This window comes from Coregonus clupeaformis, chromosome 2 (assembly GCF_020615455.1).
Source record: "Coregonus clupeaformis isolate EN_2021a chromosome 2, ASM2061545v1, whole genome shotgun sequence".
NCBI lineage: Eukaryota > Metazoa > Chordata > Actinopteri > Salmoniformes > Salmonidae > Coregonus > Coregonus clupeaformis.
The window spans coordinates 40,973,191-40,990,392 of NC_059193.1; the positions used below are offsets into that span (position 1 = coordinate 40,973,191).

The following is a 17,202-nucleotide window of genomic DNA, read 5'->3' on the forward strand; positions in this document are numbered from 1 at the left end:
GGTGATCACAGAATCAGTAGGATATTAAACAAACACTCAAATAGGTAAAAGAAGCAGGAACAGAAGCATAGGGCTGAGTGACTCACTAATTATTGTCTTTCGTTCAAAATAAGTTATATTATAATGCAGGGTTAAAGACACATTCTTTCTGATTGTCTTTAGCATATGCAGTCTCTCTCCTCTTGCTAAAGCTAATTTCATTAGAATTATTATGTGATTATAATAAATTGATATATTTGTAGGGGTTGATGCATTTCAGGTCTGTGATATTGAGTTAGATATGTAAAACTTTAGAGGAGTTAAGCCTCGAATACATTGCAAGTTTGCCCTTTTTGGCCATTAGGCTACACTTTACAATAGGACTCAACTCTGACTGACTATCTATCGGTAGTCTAAACTGTGGCACAAATTGGGGGATTCTTCACACCTAGCCGAGCTATTAGACTATATTTTATATATTAATGGAGGTGCAGAGAGAGAGATGAGAAGCCAGCTGCGACCAGGCACGGTGGATGACATCCTTTTCCTGCACAGCAATTTGAAGAAATCCAGTGATGGACTGTTTTTGAAGTTATTGTTTAAGTATATTTATTTGTTCTCGAATATTAGAAGGCTCTTTAAAGCGATTGGAGTTGTCAATGTGCCGCATTGCATTGTGAAAATAAAATATATTGTTATTAATTCATGGCATGGTTTCTTTATAGCCAAATGTTGAATAGACATGCAGACAAATTAATTAATGCAGGAAATGAGGAATAATAGCCTACTGTCTGTAGTCATAAATAAATTGATGTTATTTTGTTGGGTAACGGATCGGCTCTCGGAACTCATTAAGAGGCGGCTTCTATCTTCACTAAAATCATTCATTCAGAAGGTTAAACCCATAGGTCTTAGGCCTGCAGTAAATTAAATAAAATTACCAGGTTCATTTTTCATTAGGTTATAATAATCCATGCCTTCTGGGAATGTTATAAAGTCCAAAAGTTATGGGCGGAGTTAGAAAGATGGCTGTCAGAAGTATTACAATGGAAACTTTTAATCCGTCTGTCTGCATATTTCAAGACATGACATAAGGGTGCAGTGAGATACCCTATGGGTTGGACGATAATTTTCTTGTCAATCATCTTGAAAAAATGTATACTTAAAAACTGAAAATCAACCAATTTAAATGCTTTATTATCCAGATGTTGAAAGTGCGTGGGTGACGGAGAGAAACAAAATGGTTCAGTTTGAGACCTTGTGCCCTGTGTAGCTCAGTTGGTAGAGCTTGAAACGCCAGGGTTGTGGGTTCGATTCCCACGGGGTACCAGTATGAAAAAAGTATGAAAATGTATGCACTCACTACTGTAAGTCGCTCTGGATAAGAGTGTCTGCTAAATTACGTAAATGTAATGTGGCGGAGAGTGAGAAGGGTCTGGGCAGGTGTGATGTAGTTGTCGTTTTATGTGTATGTTTTGTATTGTCCCCCCCCCCCTCAAAGAAAAAGAAATTAGTACCAAAGAATTACAATTTTGCAACACGCATCTGATTATTCATTATGTTAAGGATTTATTTGAATTATTTTGTTTCCATTCTTCATTGTAACCACAATGTCACAAATAATTGAACACACACACACAATATGAGCAGATTAACTTGGTCAAAACATTTCCTTATTAAAGAATGTTGGTACTTATTTATTTTGATCCAAAGCCACGAATGAGTGAGTCACTCAGCTTTATGCTGACAAACATAGCTTTATGCTGCAAAATAGCCTACTAAATAGGCCAAGCCAAAACAAATATCTAAAATTACCTAAATAAACTAGTACATTTCATAAATTAAATAAATTAAGTATCTCAGGTCTTGAAAATTCAGTTTCTTCTTCACATCAGCAAAGGACTCCATGTTTCAGAAACTCACTTTATAAGTGAGTTTCACACTGTATCACTCCTTCACACAGTGGTTAATAAAGCCAGTTTGATATTTAGAATTCTCTCTTTCTGTTTTTAGAGGGAGAGAAACAAAAAGTCCACCGTGCCTGGTTACAGGCTTGCAGCTGGCTTCTCTCTGAAACCACAAATCCATCTGTAGGTGACGCCACACAATTACCAGGTGGACAGTAGGCCCATTGAAGCGATAGAGGAAATCAACAACATCCACAAGTATTCTTTCACAATAGCTGGCCTTATGGCATCTGCAGTTTTGAGCTGCACTTTCCCACTCCATGGTGGATAACACCAACTCTTCGTTTATTTAATGGGCTGTAAGGCACAAGTATCCTATTTTTCGAAAATCGTCAGTCCACATGTCAAGTGTAATTGCGCCATTGTATTTACCCAAGTTCTCTCTCAACTCCGGGACCACCCGCCAGCCCAAAAAAATTCTGATGCAGGACTCCAGTGCCAGAGGAGAGAGACTCTCTGACTGAAACAGTCACACCTCCATTAATTTACAAAAGGATAGTCTAATACCTCGGCTGGGTTTGAAAAATCCCCCAATTTGTGCCACAGTTTAGATTACCGATAGATCAGTGATATAACTTCCCCTTGTGATAGTGTGGCATAATGACAGCATGACGCAATTTACCACCATCTGCCACCATCTACTACAAACTGTTGAGGCATAAGCTCAAAACATTTAATTGAGGAACCACTGTAGACACACTGGCTTTACTGAAACCCAGTGGTATGTCGTTAGTAAAGATTGAAAAAAGTAAGGGGCCTAGACAGCTGCCCTGGGGAATTCCTGATTCTACCTGGATTATATTGGAGAGGCTTCCATTAAAGAACACCCTCTGAGTTCTGTTAGACAGGTAACTCTTTATCCACAATATAGCAGGGGATGTAGAGCCATAATACATAAATTTTTTCAGCAGCAGACTATGATCGATAATGTCAAAAGCTGCACTGAAGTCTAACAAAACAGCCCCCACAATCTTTTTATCATCAATTTCTCTCAGCCAATGATTAGTCATTTGAGTAAGTGCTGTGCTTGTTGAATGTCCTTCTCTATAAGCGTGCTGAACGTCTATTGTCAATTTGTTTACTGTAAAATAGCATTGTATCTAGTCAAACACCTTTTGCTTCCCTCCAGGCCTGAGGGCACACCCTTTCAAGTAGGCTTAAATTAAAGATTGGGCAAATAGGAGTGGCAATATCGTCCGCTATTATCCTCAGTAATTTTCCATCCAAGTTGTCAGACCCCGGTGGCTTGTCATTGTTGATAGACAACAAAAAAATGCACCTCTTCTACACTCACTTTACGGAATTCAAAACAATCATTAAAGTAATTGGCAATATCAGTGGGTTTTGTGATGAATGAGCCATCTGATTCAATGAATGATGGAGCTGCGTTTGCCTTTTTGCTCAACATGTCATTGAAGGTGCTCCAGAGCTTTTTACTATCATTCTTTATATCATTTATCTCTGTTTCATAGTATAGTTTCTTCTTTTTATTCAGTTTAGTCACATGATTTCTCAATCTGCAGTACGTTTGCCAATCGGTTGTGCAGCCAGACTTATTTGCCATTCCATTTGCCTCATCCCACTCAACCATACCATTTTTAAATTCCACATCAATCCACAAGGATTTAACAGTTTTTACAGTCATTTCCTTAATGGGTGCATGCTTATTAGTAACTGGAATAAGCAATTTCATGAATGTGTCAAGTGAAGCGTCTGGTTGCGCCTCATTACACACCATAGACAAACAAATATTATTTACATCAACAACATAGGAATCACTACAAAACGTATTGTATGACCGCTTATACACTGTATTAGGCCCAGCCTTTGGAACTTTGTTTTTTTTCTAGATATGCCTACTATATTGTGATCACTACATCCGATGGATCTGGATACTGCTTTCAAGCTAATTTCTGCAGCATTAGTAAAGATGTGATCAATACATGTTGATTATTTCATTCCTGTGCTGTTTGTAACTACCCTGGCAGGTTTAATCATAAACTGAACCAGGTTGCAGGCACTGGTTACAGTTTGAAGCTTTTTCTTGAGTGGGCCAGTCAATATTTAAATCACCCAGAAAATATACCTCTATGTTGATATCACATACATTATCAAGCATTTCACATATGTTATCCAGATACTGACTGTTAGCACTTGGTGGTCTATAGCAGCATCCCACAAGAATGGGCTTTAGGTGTGGCAGATGAACCTGTAGCCATATTACTTCAACAGTATATAACATGAGATCCTCTCTAAGCTTTACAGGAATGTGGTTCTGAATATAAACAGCAACACCTCCACCATTGGCATTTCTGCCTTTTCTGTAGATGTTATAACCATGTATTGCTACCACTGTATCGTCAAAGGTATTATCTAAGTGAGTTTAAGAGATAGTCAGAATATCAATGTCATCTGTTACTAGCAAGTTATTAATTTAATGAACCTTGTTTCTTAAGCTACATATGTTAATGTGGGCTATTTATAGGACTTTTCTGGGATGCTTGATTGTTTTCATTGCTTTACTGGGATGCTTAGCAGAAGTAGACATGCTCATGTTATTTATGTTAGTGCAGGGTGAGCTTCCTACTAGGGCACACCGCCTCAGTACTAACAGTATAAGTCCGGTTCATAGACACATGATTGCTGTATACAATAGCTGCATGATCAGCAGAGGCATTCAGGGCAATTAGAGGGACATAGATTAGGTTACTTACAGTTACTACCAACGCCCCTGGTATAATGTACATTTGCTGAAGCATTATGACAATGGTAGGGATTAACTTAGCTGGGCTTGGGTCATTGATAAGTCATTGTCTCAACGCAGCCTTATAATGCTGTGAAAGGATCCAGGAACCCAAATTATTCGGATGGATCCCATCCTCCTAATAAAACACGTTTTGTTTCCAAAAGGTATCGAAATTGTCAACAAAAGATACACCCATTGAGCTGCAATAATCACGTAGCCAGCTGTGAAGAGAAAGAATCGTGCTAAAGCGTCCAATGCCATGATTCAGAGAGGGCACAGGGCCCGATACGATGGGTATTTTATTAGTGTCTAGCAGAGAATCAAATCAGCTCTTTAAAATCCAGTTTCAACTGTTCAGAGCTGCCCTTCATTATGTAATTAAAACCCACATGGTCTACGATATAATTTATTTTCATGTCCTGGCGTAGAACATTCGGGAGCAGCTTAGCAGTATCATTTACTCGAGCTCCGGGATAGGACATTATTTCTGCACCAGGAACAGTCACATTTTCTACCATGGAGCTGCCCAAAATCACGGCTGGCGAGAAGGACGAGGAAATCCGCCCACTCCAATGCTTCACAGGATTCGGAGAACCCTTTAAGGATTGGCGAGAGGCAGGATAACTTGAGCCCGTAGCTCCTGGCGCCTGGCGCATGCCTCCGACAGATGGAGAAGCCCCACTCGATCTAGAGCAGGGACGGAAGGTTGTCGACACCTACTTCGAAATCGTAGGGGAAGGAATAGGCACAGCGGCCGCAGACACAGGTACCCCCAGTGACGAAGGTGCAGAAAGATCAGGCTCCAGGGTGGCAAAACTATTCGTTGTTTGTATCCGCTCCGGGCCTCTCGTTGGGAGTGTAGCCTGCTTTGCGGTAGGCCGCTGTCTTCGGCTTCCACGGCTCGTGACATGCGATCATCGTTGATTTGCATGCTCCTCTTGCTGTGCTCCTTCTACTCCGCTATCAGATGGGGGAGGAGAGGCAGGAGATGGCTCCTCTGGCGAATGAACTCTGGGCAACACCGGACAGTCGGACAACGACAAACGACAAGGCAGAGATGCATCCAACAAGTGCGAACGCCGTCAGGCTACCAGCGTAGAAAAGGTAAACATTCCACTCTGCGTTTTCCCATTTCTTACATAGGCTGGTGACCTGCTTGATCAAGGAAGCCACTTCAATCCTATAATCCTCAGTAATTGCCGCATTGGAACTCAAGAGTGATCCAGTTCGTCCCGAAACAAAGCGTAGTAGGTACAGCTCCTACAGCGCTGGATCCGTTCATTTACTTCTCCAGACAAAGAGGGCTCCATTGCAAAACTTATTATCACGGCACAGAGTGAAGAAAAAGGATATCACTGGTTCGGCAAGGCTATGAAAGTCACTGGAATGTTATATAACTCGAAACTCGTTGAAAGTCTACTCGTCATCTCAGCCATCTGAGGGAACATACTTTGTGGGTCTCTTCACAGAGCTTCTAAGGCACCCTAAGGGACCACAATGGGCTGTCTATATTTAGATCACAATGGTACTGTGTAAAGAACAGCAGAAGGGTTTTACTGGGGAAGTTTGGAGCTGAGGCTTTCAAGCACATTTCATTCAGAGCTCCCTTTTGACTAAGCGCGAGAGAGAGTAAAAAAGCTACAAGGCTGGCGCGGTTAAATATGCACAAGAACACCGTTTCCAGTCATGATCCTATACATTTTTTTATTTTTTACAAGAAAATGACTGTTGAGTGCTTCAAAAGCACTCATAATAACAGGACATTCTCCCATAAATAAATGATGATACTTGTCATAAGTGATATCCTAAACCTTATTACAAGAGGATGAAAGCTTTCCTGAAAATGTGTAAATGGAAAGATGCAGTTTCCTCCTTAAACTGTCCTTAGAATCTTGATTGGAACAATATTCATAAACTATTTATTTCAATTTCTCTGTGGCAGTGAAATGGACTGCCTGAATATAATCCAAATTTACTTTTTAATTTGCCAAAACAACCCATTGAGAATGAATAGGCAAAATGTGAACAGGTTTAGGTGCTATAGTAAAACTCCATAGTAGATACACTACCGGTCAAACGTTTTAGAACACCCCCATCTTTCCAGTTTTTATTGAAATATAAGCAGTTCAAGTCCAGTGAATAACCTGAAATGGTACAAAAGGTCAGCGGTAAACTGCCAGAGGTCCAAAAAAAAGTTTAGGTTACCAAAAACGGTTATAAAAGAGTTTGCCTTTTTCAGGAAACAAGTAGTGGGTTAACAACTTACAGCTGTTCTGCACCAATGGAAGTAAATTAAGGCTTGAAAGTTGATGCTAACAATTCCTACAGGTGTCCCAACTTTTGTTGGTTACTTACAAACCCTCTGTCTGTATAAAAGCAGTGTTGAACAGACTGTTACTACACCCTCTTAAGCATTATTTGGACAGTATTGTACTGCAGGTAGTAGTATATTGCTATCATAATGGCGAGAAAAAGGCAATTAAAGGAAGACAGACCATTATAACCCTTAAAAGCGTAGGTCTTTCCTTTAGAGAAATTGCAAAGAAAGCCAAGGTGTCTGTGAGTACAGTTTCCTACACCATCAAAAGGCACTTGGAAATTGGAGGAAACTCTGACAGGAAGAGGTCTGGCAGACCCAAAGCCACAACAGAATCAGAAGACATGTTTCTGAGAGTCAACAGCTTGCGTGATAGGCGGCTCACAGGACAACAGCTTCAAGCACAGCTTAACACTGGTCGAAGTAAGCAAGTTTCAGTTTCAACTGTGAAGAGAAGACTTCGAGCTGCAGGTTTGACAAGTCGAGAGGCAGTAAGAAAGCCATTGCCAAGATGGCAAAAGAAGAAAAAGAGGCTTGCCTGGGCCATGAAGCACTGCCAGTGGACTACTGAAGACTGGAAGAAGGTCTTATGGACCGATTTATCAAAATTTGAAGTCGTCAGTTCATCACGCAGGGTTTTTGTACGCCGTCGAGTAGGCGAAAAGATAGTTCCTCAGTGTGTGACACCAACTGTCAAACATGGAGGAGGAAGCGTGATGGTCTGGGGCTCTTTTGCTGGATCCAGAGTCGGCGACTTGCACAGAGTGAGTGGCACCCTGAACCAAAACGGCACCACAGCATTTTGGCAGCGCCGTGCAATACCATCTAGTGTACGCCTAGTTGGTCAGGGGTTCCTACAGCAAGATAATGACCCAAAACACACCTCCAGGCTGTCAGAACTACCTTAGAAGAAAAGAACAAGACGGTAGACTTCAAATCATGGAATGGCCAGAACAGTCTCCAGACTTAAACCCCATCGCGCTGGTTTGGGATGAGCTGGGCAGAAGGGTGAAAGCAAAGCAACCTACAAGTGCAACACATTTGTGGGAACTTCTGTAACAGTGTTGGGAAGAACTTTCCGAACAATATTATATTTCCATTGTAGAAAGAATGCCAGAAGTGTGTTCGGCTGTTACGTCTGCAAAAGGTGGCTACTTTGAGTCAAACATTTAGATTACATTTTGTTAAACAAAACGATTCCATGATTTATTTTTTGACTCCAATTGTTTATTTGTTCTATGCTTTAATTTCAGACTACATTAATACATTAAACTGTATGAATTTCAATAAAAAAATGGCTTTTGACCGGTAGTGTATGTGTAATTTTGCTATTGAAAAGTAGGCTTCTATACCTTTAAGATGAGGGAGCCATGAATCTTCTTGAGGATGTCGTCCATCTCCATTAGTTTGGGCAGGATGAGGGAGCTGTGGGGTCCACTGATGTGGCCGATGTGGTCCAGGCCCAAGTAGTGCAGGATCAGAATGTCCCAGTCGTCTCTCTTCAGCGTGCTGTCCAGGTGACGAGTAACGTTGTTGTCAACCTGGGAAGAGTTAGTGGGGACATGTCAACACAAAAAACTAACATCAAGACACAATTATTCATCCAGATTGTGTCATTGTTTCTGAATCAGACCTCTGAGAAACTCTTTATGTACAGTATGTTAGAAATATTATGTAATACAAGCAGATTTGTCACGTCTCCTCCTGTTGCTCCCTTCCGGTGCTCTGATTTGCCGTTCTAGTGAGCCACCGGTCTGAGCGCACCACCTCGGCAACACCGGAATGGAAACCCAACGCACCCTAATCACCTCCAGCGCACCTGCACCTCATCACCACCCCTATATAGCCCTGGACTGTTCAGTGTTGTGTTGTGTGTGATTGTTAGTGTCTTGTCGTGTACTCGCTCTTTGTTGTTCTCTTTCTTAGTGTTAAGTAAACCTTTACATTGTTGATTCCTGCATCTGCATCCTGCCTCTTCGTATCCTCAGTACACGTCACAAGATTAAACTTGAGCCAATATGATACGGAATCTTGGAAAAAACTTTTAGTGAATTGGCATGGCGTTCCCCATGTTACTAAGAATGAAAAAAGCACATCAAATTAACTAAATCAAGGAGAGTGCAAAGGTCAAAGGGCATGACCCTGACCTTCAAACAGACAATGACCCTGACTGACCTCGGTGTAGTCGGACACAAAGAAAGAGGTGGTGCCGTCATACTCCATGAAGTGTTTGGGAAAGAGCTTCACCCAAGTGTCGTCCCCATAGAACACCATCCGCTTGCCCGCCGTCTTGGCCTGCCAGATGAGGTTGTCCTCCAGCAGTGCTGGTGATTTCAGGTTCATCACCACGTCGATGAAACCCGGGATACTGCCTGTGGTCAGGGCCTAGAGAGGGAGCAGAAGGGGGAGGACCAAAGGAGTTTTTACATTGTAGAATAATAGTGAAGACATCAAAACTATGAAATAACAAATATGAATCATGTAGTAAGCAAAAAAGTGTTAAACAAATCAAAATATATGTTCTATTTGAGATTCTTCAAATAGCCACCCATTGCCTTGATGACAGCTTTGCACACTCTTGGCATTCTCTCAACCTGCTTCACCTGGGATGCTTTTCCATCAATCTTGAAGGAGTACCCACATACACTACCGTTCAAAATGTTGGGGTCACTTAGAAATGTCCTTGTTTTCGAAAGAATATTTTTGTCCATTAAAATAAAATCATATTGATCAGAAATACAGTGTAGACATTGTTAATGTTGTAAATGGCTATTGTAGCTGGAAACGGCTGATTTTTAATGGAATATCTACATAGGCATACCGAGGCCCATTATCAGCAACAATCAGTCCTGTGTTCCAATGGCACGTTGTGTTTGCTAATCCGAGTTTATCATTTTAAAAGGCTAATTAATCATTAGAAAACCCTTTTGCAATTATGTTAGCACAGCTGAAAACTGTTGTGCTGAATAAAGAAGCAATAAAACTGCCCTTCTTGAGACTAGTTGAGTATCTAGAGCATCAGCAACTGTGGGTTCAATTAAAGGCTCAAAATGGCCAGAAACAAATAACTTTCTTCTGAAACTCATCAGTCTATTCTTGTTCTGAGAAATGAAGGCTATTCCAATGCGAGAAATTGCCAAGAAACGGAAGATCTCGTACAACGCTGTGTACTACTCCCTTCACAGAACAGCGCAAACTGGCTCTAACCAGAATAGAAAGAGGAGTGGGATGCCCCTGTGCACAACTGAGCAAGAGGACAAATATATTAGAGTGTCTAGTTTGAGAAACAGACGCTTCACAGGTCCTCAACTGGCAGCTTCATTAAATAGTACTTGCAAAACACCAGTATCAACGTCAACAGTGAAGAGACGACTCCGGGATGCTGACCTTCTAGGCAGAGTTGCAAAGAAAAAGCCATATCTCAGACTGCCCATCTTAATCTTTTCTTTTTAATTGGCCAGTCTGAGATATGTATTTTTCTTTGCAACCTAGAAGGTCAGCGTCCCGGTGTCGCCTCTTCACTTTTAAAATGATAAACTTGGATTAGAAAACAATAGCCATTTACAATGCTGTGGTAGCCATGCTGGTTAAGTGTGCCATGAATTCTAAATAAATCACAGACAGTGTCACCAGCAAAGCACCCCCACACCATAACACCTCCCCCTCCATTCTTTACGGTGGGAAATACACATGCGGAGATCATCCGTTCACCCACACCGCGTCTCACAAAGACACTGTGGTTGGAACCAGAAATCTCAAATTTGGACTCCAGACCAAAGGACACATTTCCACCAGTCTAATGTCCATTGCTCGTGTTTCTTCGCCCAAGCAAGTCTCTTCCTCTTATTGGTGTCCTTTAGTAGTGGTTTCTTTGCAGCAATTTGACCATGAAGGCCTGATTCACACAGTCTCCTCTGAACATTTGATGTTGAGATGTGTCTGTTACTTGAACTCTGTGAAGCATTTATTTGGGCTGCAATTTCTGAGGCTGGTAACTCTAATGAACTTATCCTCTGCAGCAGAGGTAACTCTGGGTCTTCCATTCCTGTGGCGGTCTTCATGAGAGCCAGTTTCATCATAGCACTTGATGGTTTTTGCGACTGCACTTGAAGAAACTTTCAAAGTTCTTTACATTTTCCAGATTGACTGACCTTCATGTCTTAAATTAATGATGGAATGTTGTTTCTCTTTGCTTATTTGAGCTTTTCTTGCCATAATATAGACTTGGTCTTTTACCAAATAGGGCTATCTTCTGTATACCAGCCTACCTTGTCACAACACAACTGATTGGCTCAAACACATTAAGAAGGAAATAAATTCCACAAATGTACTTTTAAGAAGGCACACCTGTCAATTGAAATGCATTCCAGTTGACTATCTCATGAAGCTGGTTGAGAGAATGCCAAGAGTGTGCAAAGCTGTCATCATGGCAAAGGGTGGCTATTTGAAGAATCTCAAATATAAAATATATTTTGATTTGTTTAACACTTTTTTGGTTACTACATAATTCCATATTTGTTATTTCATAGTTTTGATGTCTTCACTATTATTCTACAATGTAAAAAATAAAGAAAAACTATTGAATGAGTAGGTGTTTCCAAACTTTTGACTGGTAGTGCATGTAAGCTAGCAATAGGCTAATTGTGCAACATCATTGTCAGGTGTAGTCAGCAAGTACCATTGTTATTCAGAGTATCAGTGTTACTTCGTTATGATAGCATCTCCATTTACTTAACTGTAATTTGCAGTAAAACATGGCTAACACCGGAGCTACTGCAATTACAATGGGAAATTGGTGTAAGATTGTGTTGCAAGCGATCACTGAATTACTAATTGTGTACCATAAACAATTCAAATACTGTATTAGGTAATGAGAATACTTTCATAATAGTAGCCTGTCTATGAAGGATTGATATTGACTATAGGTATTCATTGTATCACATAATGTATCACACAATGTCGTGTCCTCCTCAGCTAGTTTAAGCCAATAAAGAAACCCATATAGGCCTAGATGTTGTTGGCAGTATCTCACTAGTCTGTCACAAGTGATGCATATCACCATGTTTTCACTCTAAAGTGTTTACAGCAACTCTTTGCATAATCACTGTGATATCTTACAATCAGGCATTCTGGGACAATTAACCTTAAGCCAGCCTCACAGAAGGAAGCAAACTATGCTAAACTAAACTATGACATGGATTCCATGCTTTTTATTGTTGTGCTCGTGCGTTAGTCCATTTGCACATGTCAAAAGCACAGTGGAACTAGTAGTAGTTGTATTTCAAGCAAAACTATCAGAATTATCTACATTTAAGCCTGTTTATACATATTATGATGACATTATGTGATGTTTTTGTTTGTTTTGGTGTTCGGCAGGGATTTTCCGGCTGTTCGAGCAACATTTTTTTTTTTTTGGCAAGTCGAAGTTCGGTTGCCGAAGTCTACGTCCCTTCATCAGGTGATTGGTCAGCAGTAGTACTATTGGTAGGAGTGGGAAATATGGACGCGATTCTTCAATTAAGTGTTTGTTGTCATTCAACGAGACAAGTTTTCATGCACATTTCTTCACTTGAGAAATACTGCACCAAACATCTTAATTAGATTGCGTGACTAAAGCTTCCCAGTCAAAACAGTTTGAGCATATATTATTGCAACATTTTGTGATGATTTTTTGTCTTCACCAGGTTTTTGGGGGGCTGTTCGTGCACAGGCCTCACAAGACTCGAAGGTACCAGTTGAAAACATTTATGGAACTACTGTATATATGGAGACTGTTTAATGCCAAAAATAAGGGGTTAAATACATTTAACATTCATGTGGACTCTGATGGATGTGCTTTTGCTAGAGACTTTATGGCCCTGTTGGATTGCTTCAACTTCACAAGGCATGTCAACTTTCCCACCCATGACAGAGGCCATGTACTTGACCTTGTGTGCACAACTGGCACGGCTCCCTCCCAGTGGCATGTATTCATGGTGCCAAGGGAAGCCAGGCTTCCCCAAATATTTGACCAATAAAACAATTTAAATAATTTATTTTTAATTTCTCTGTGTTTTCATAATTTTCCATCAATTCGCAAGTGGTCTGCTTGTGTTGATGTCCTGCAGTAGCTAGCTTGCTAAATCGGCTCTTTCCTAAACCATGGATGGAGATGTGGATTTGGTTTGACTTAATTCTTAAGGCCAATGATTATGACACCAATTCTGATCTATAAATGCATATATTGTGCCACAGATTTCACTGTTATGCAGATGACACACAAATCTACATCCACACAAAACCCAACTCCACTCTGCCACCCCCCTGTGTGTTGACTGTCCTCGTGAAGTGAAAACTTGGATGAGCAATATCTTTAAAACTAAACGATGACAAAACCGAGATCATGCTCATGGGCCCAAACTCCCTCATCAAGAAACTGGATCAACTCAACATGACAATCGACAGATGCACCCTCCACTCCAACTCCACAGTCAGGAACCTTGGTGTTACATTTGATGACACTCTGTCATTTGAAGCCTACATCCGGAACATCACCAAGGCAGCCTTTTTCCACCTCAAAAACATCTCACGACTCAGACCCTCTCTCACTGACCTCACTGCTGAAACCATCATTCATGCCAAGTGATGATACAGCCAGTCAAGATGCTCTCGATGGTGCAGCTGTAGAACTTTTTGAGGATCTGAGGGCCCATGCCAAATAGTCATTGAGACCAAATATGCATTTGCCTGTTGTCTTTTCTTTGTGGATTTTGTCTTACACAGTCTACTGCATTTTAGAGTTGAAGAACATCAACTACAGATACACTTGCTTGTTTTTGAGCATCTTAAAGACTAAATTCAATGTAGAATCAGACAGGTGACAAACAGATTATTTTACTATTATAACATGCAGTGGGGAGAATTCTATTGTCCCTGTCAGGAGCCCAGGCTTTTGCCATAGATGGTAGAGTTCTCATCTCTGGACCACACAAGTGTTAGATTACATTCTGCTAAGGCACTTGTCTCTCTCACTACATCAGTCAGCTACATTGTTGACCAGGGTGGGATCCTTTCGATATGCCCATCGGGCCTGGGCACATAAATGCTCCTAGAGAGAAGGGTGAATACTAAAGCATACGTTGATGGCAGTTCTACAGACTCTATCAGAGGCCCAGGCTTTTGGCATAGATGGTAAAGCTCTCATTTCTGGAGTGCAACATTGTACGATTGTGCCCTCCACAGCACTTGATATACAGGTTGATTGGCAGGTTACACTATATTTAGATACTTCAAATACTGCCTGAGACACCTTTGATAATTGTCTCCATACTCAATAAATGGTGAAACACTATTTGTGATGTGTTCTTTGTTCGAATGTATATGCATGAAGAGCACATTATGGAAAACATGTCTCATAGAATAATGACTGGATTGGCAAGATTTTGGCACCGTCAGTTTTTAGAAGGTTAGTAGGAAAGTTAATCATTTAAACCACCTAAATATACTCACATTCACTGGACATTTAGTATTTGAAACTCAAACATTCATTTCCCAACTTATTTTTCTATAATCCTACAGGCTCTTCATTCGCCATGCCTTATATTCCAATTCATCCAACATTATGCATACCGACCATGGTATTGGGCAGAAGCTATTTGAGAACACACCTGGTTTAGAAATCAAACTCTGGTTTTTAGAGAAGATTGTATTGCTATATGTGTAAGCTATGCCATATGTATTGGCTAATATGCATATGCAGCTGTCGTTTTTAAACCTTCATTCTCGCATATGTGACACACACATCTTTCTATCTACATGTTTTATTTGGGTTTCTACGCACTTTATATGATTGAGTGTTTCTTTAAGCCTGCAGCTAGTTACATGAAATGAGACAATCATGCCAAAATTCAATTCACTGACAGAGCGATAGCTAATGAAACAGTAGCCACATTGACGTTTACAGTATTAGCTGGGTAGGCTAGTCAACTGTAACATCGGCTAGCTTTCAATAAACTGGCTAAATGGTCAACGGTGTTACGTCTTCATATGATCAAGACCATTCGTATTGCATGCGCCATATTTCAAGTGCACTCGAAAACAGATGTTTATCTTGGTTCAGTCTTTGGGAGCTAACGTTAGTTCCACTTAACACACTGACAGCAGATCACGATTTCATGTGATGGTGTGATTACATCTTAGCTAGAAGCAGGCCATTGTCAGCCTTCATCACAAGGGGTATGTACGAGAGTTTTGATTGGTTCCAAGTTTAGCAGTTCGCAAATGTGCCTGAGCAGGCAGAGTGTTGAAATATACTTTTTCTGAGAAAATGTGCAAGAATTGAAGGTGCCATCAAATTTGACAGTAATCATAAGAATATTTCATTTGTATATACTAGGGGTGTGAAAGTGAAGTTGAGATCGTTAACGTTAAGAAAAAACCCTTACCAAAAAAAAAGAATTGATCTTTTTTTTTTTTTTTGTCACATCGCTATCGTATACAACAAAAATCAGCTCCTCCCTCGATGTAGATCGATCAACTTCACTGTTTTCAGTATCGGCCCACCACCTATATAGTATGCTGTAGTGATGCGGGGGTTGGTTGACTCATAGTCCTAGCCTATGGAGAGTTGAAAATAAAGAGAAGGGAGGGCCAGAAAAATAATGTTTGGGAAAGATTTGGTGAAGTGGTAAAGAAAGATTTTTACTGTCACATACACTGGATAGGTGCACTGAAATGTGTTGTTTTACAGGGTCAGCCATAGTAGTATAGCACAGAGGATGATAGCAGTGCCGGCTATGTTATGTGTAATGGTTGTGAGCAGAGCATATTAGCGGAGTGGAGCGGTGAGAATCTCAGCTCCTCACTCACGGAGCTGTTCACCCCTCCGCTCCCCCCGCTCAAAGCCACATCAGGCCAGTCCACTCATTATCGCTCAGCGCTCAACGCAGTTTGCATCGCGCTTCACTCAAATCGCCCCCCGCTCACTCCAAAAAAGGAGTTTTCACTTTTAGCTTAAACCACAGCCTTACTTTATCTCCCCGAATTTGTTGCATACAGACTCATCTCGGATTATCCATTCTGTCTTAACACTGATGCTAAAATGAGATGTTAATCAGTATAGTTTATTCCAAAGCGAATTGACACATTGTTTGCCAATGTTTCTGCAAAAGCAGCGATGCCCATTGGAAGTGCAGCGTGAGTGTAATCGGTGAGCAGGGATTTGATTTCTGTGACAGCAGGGAGGATCATCCCCAGGTTCCCCAGCTCCTTCTGCATTTTGTCTGTGAGGTCTGCCAGTGGTGTCAGCACACTGACAAGGTGCGTCAGCTGCCGTACTTGATTCAGGGTGATGTTAGCAACATTAGACTTGAGTTTGTTTTGCCATAACGGGTCTTTTTGGAACAACCGGATGAACGACTGAATCATCCGCAGCTGGCTGCTCCATCGAATGGCGCAGGCATTTGTGGGGCGGACACCTAATTGGTCGGTTTCCTCTGTGCTCTTGCGTACACTTTTCACCAGGTGCCCGACTTTCACTAACAGCCTATTAATGTTGTCGTGCTCGTTAACAGCGTCTTTGATCGCCAGCTGAAGCATGTGAATGGGGCATCTCAGATGTAAATTTGACAAAGTAAAGTACTGATTTATCATAGTTTCTACATTAGAGGTTATCACTTCCACATGGACTTGCGAGGGCGCAGGTGGTCCCTCATCCTCCTCTTCATGTTCTGCGCTGCTGCTGGCATCCGCAGTCACTTCACCCTCCGCCTCCTCTTCAGTGCCAGGGAGGAGGTTAAACGCCTTGATCATGTTGCTGGCACTGTCAGTGACGACCCGAATCACACGTCGTTGCACGTTCCAATATTTAAGTACACTTTCATACTTTTGGTAAATACGATCTGTGGTATGGTGCCCCTGTATGTGCTCACAGCCCAACAAAACCGTGTGCCCCCGGAACGTCCCATCAATGAAACTGGCCCCGATGCCAAGGAAGCTGTGCCCTCTTCTACTGGTCCAAATGTCCGCTGACAGAACGAGCCCATCACCATTTTGCAGTAGGTCTTGCAGTTTGTCTTCCATCTCTTCCAGGGCATGTGGCATGAGCGTGTCCCGTACGGTGATGTAGCATGGGGGGGGTGTAGCCCGGTTGAGCTGCGCTGGCGAAGTGTTGCATCCCTTCGCGTTCTCCTTTACTCAGCGGTTCATAGTCCATG

The 17,202-nt window shown here is 41.4% G+C and overlaps 1 protein-coding gene across 1 annotated transcript in view; it reads right to left on the reverse strand.

Annotated features, from left to right (window-relative positions):
- Positions 1-17,202, reverse strand: part of LOC121535278 (GPI ethanolamine phosphate transferase 2-like) — a 128,628-nt gene that overhangs the window by 104,460 nt on the left and 6,966 nt on the right. The window contains exons 3-4 of the mRNA XM_041842169.2: positions 9,185-9,394; positions 8,362-8,550 (exon numbers count right to left, since the gene is read on the reverse strand). Coding sequence (XP_041698103.2) covers positions 8,362-8,550; positions 9,185-9,394 — 399 coding nt within the window. The remainder of the gene's footprint in view (positions 1-8,361; positions 8,551-9,184; positions 9,395-17,202) is intronic.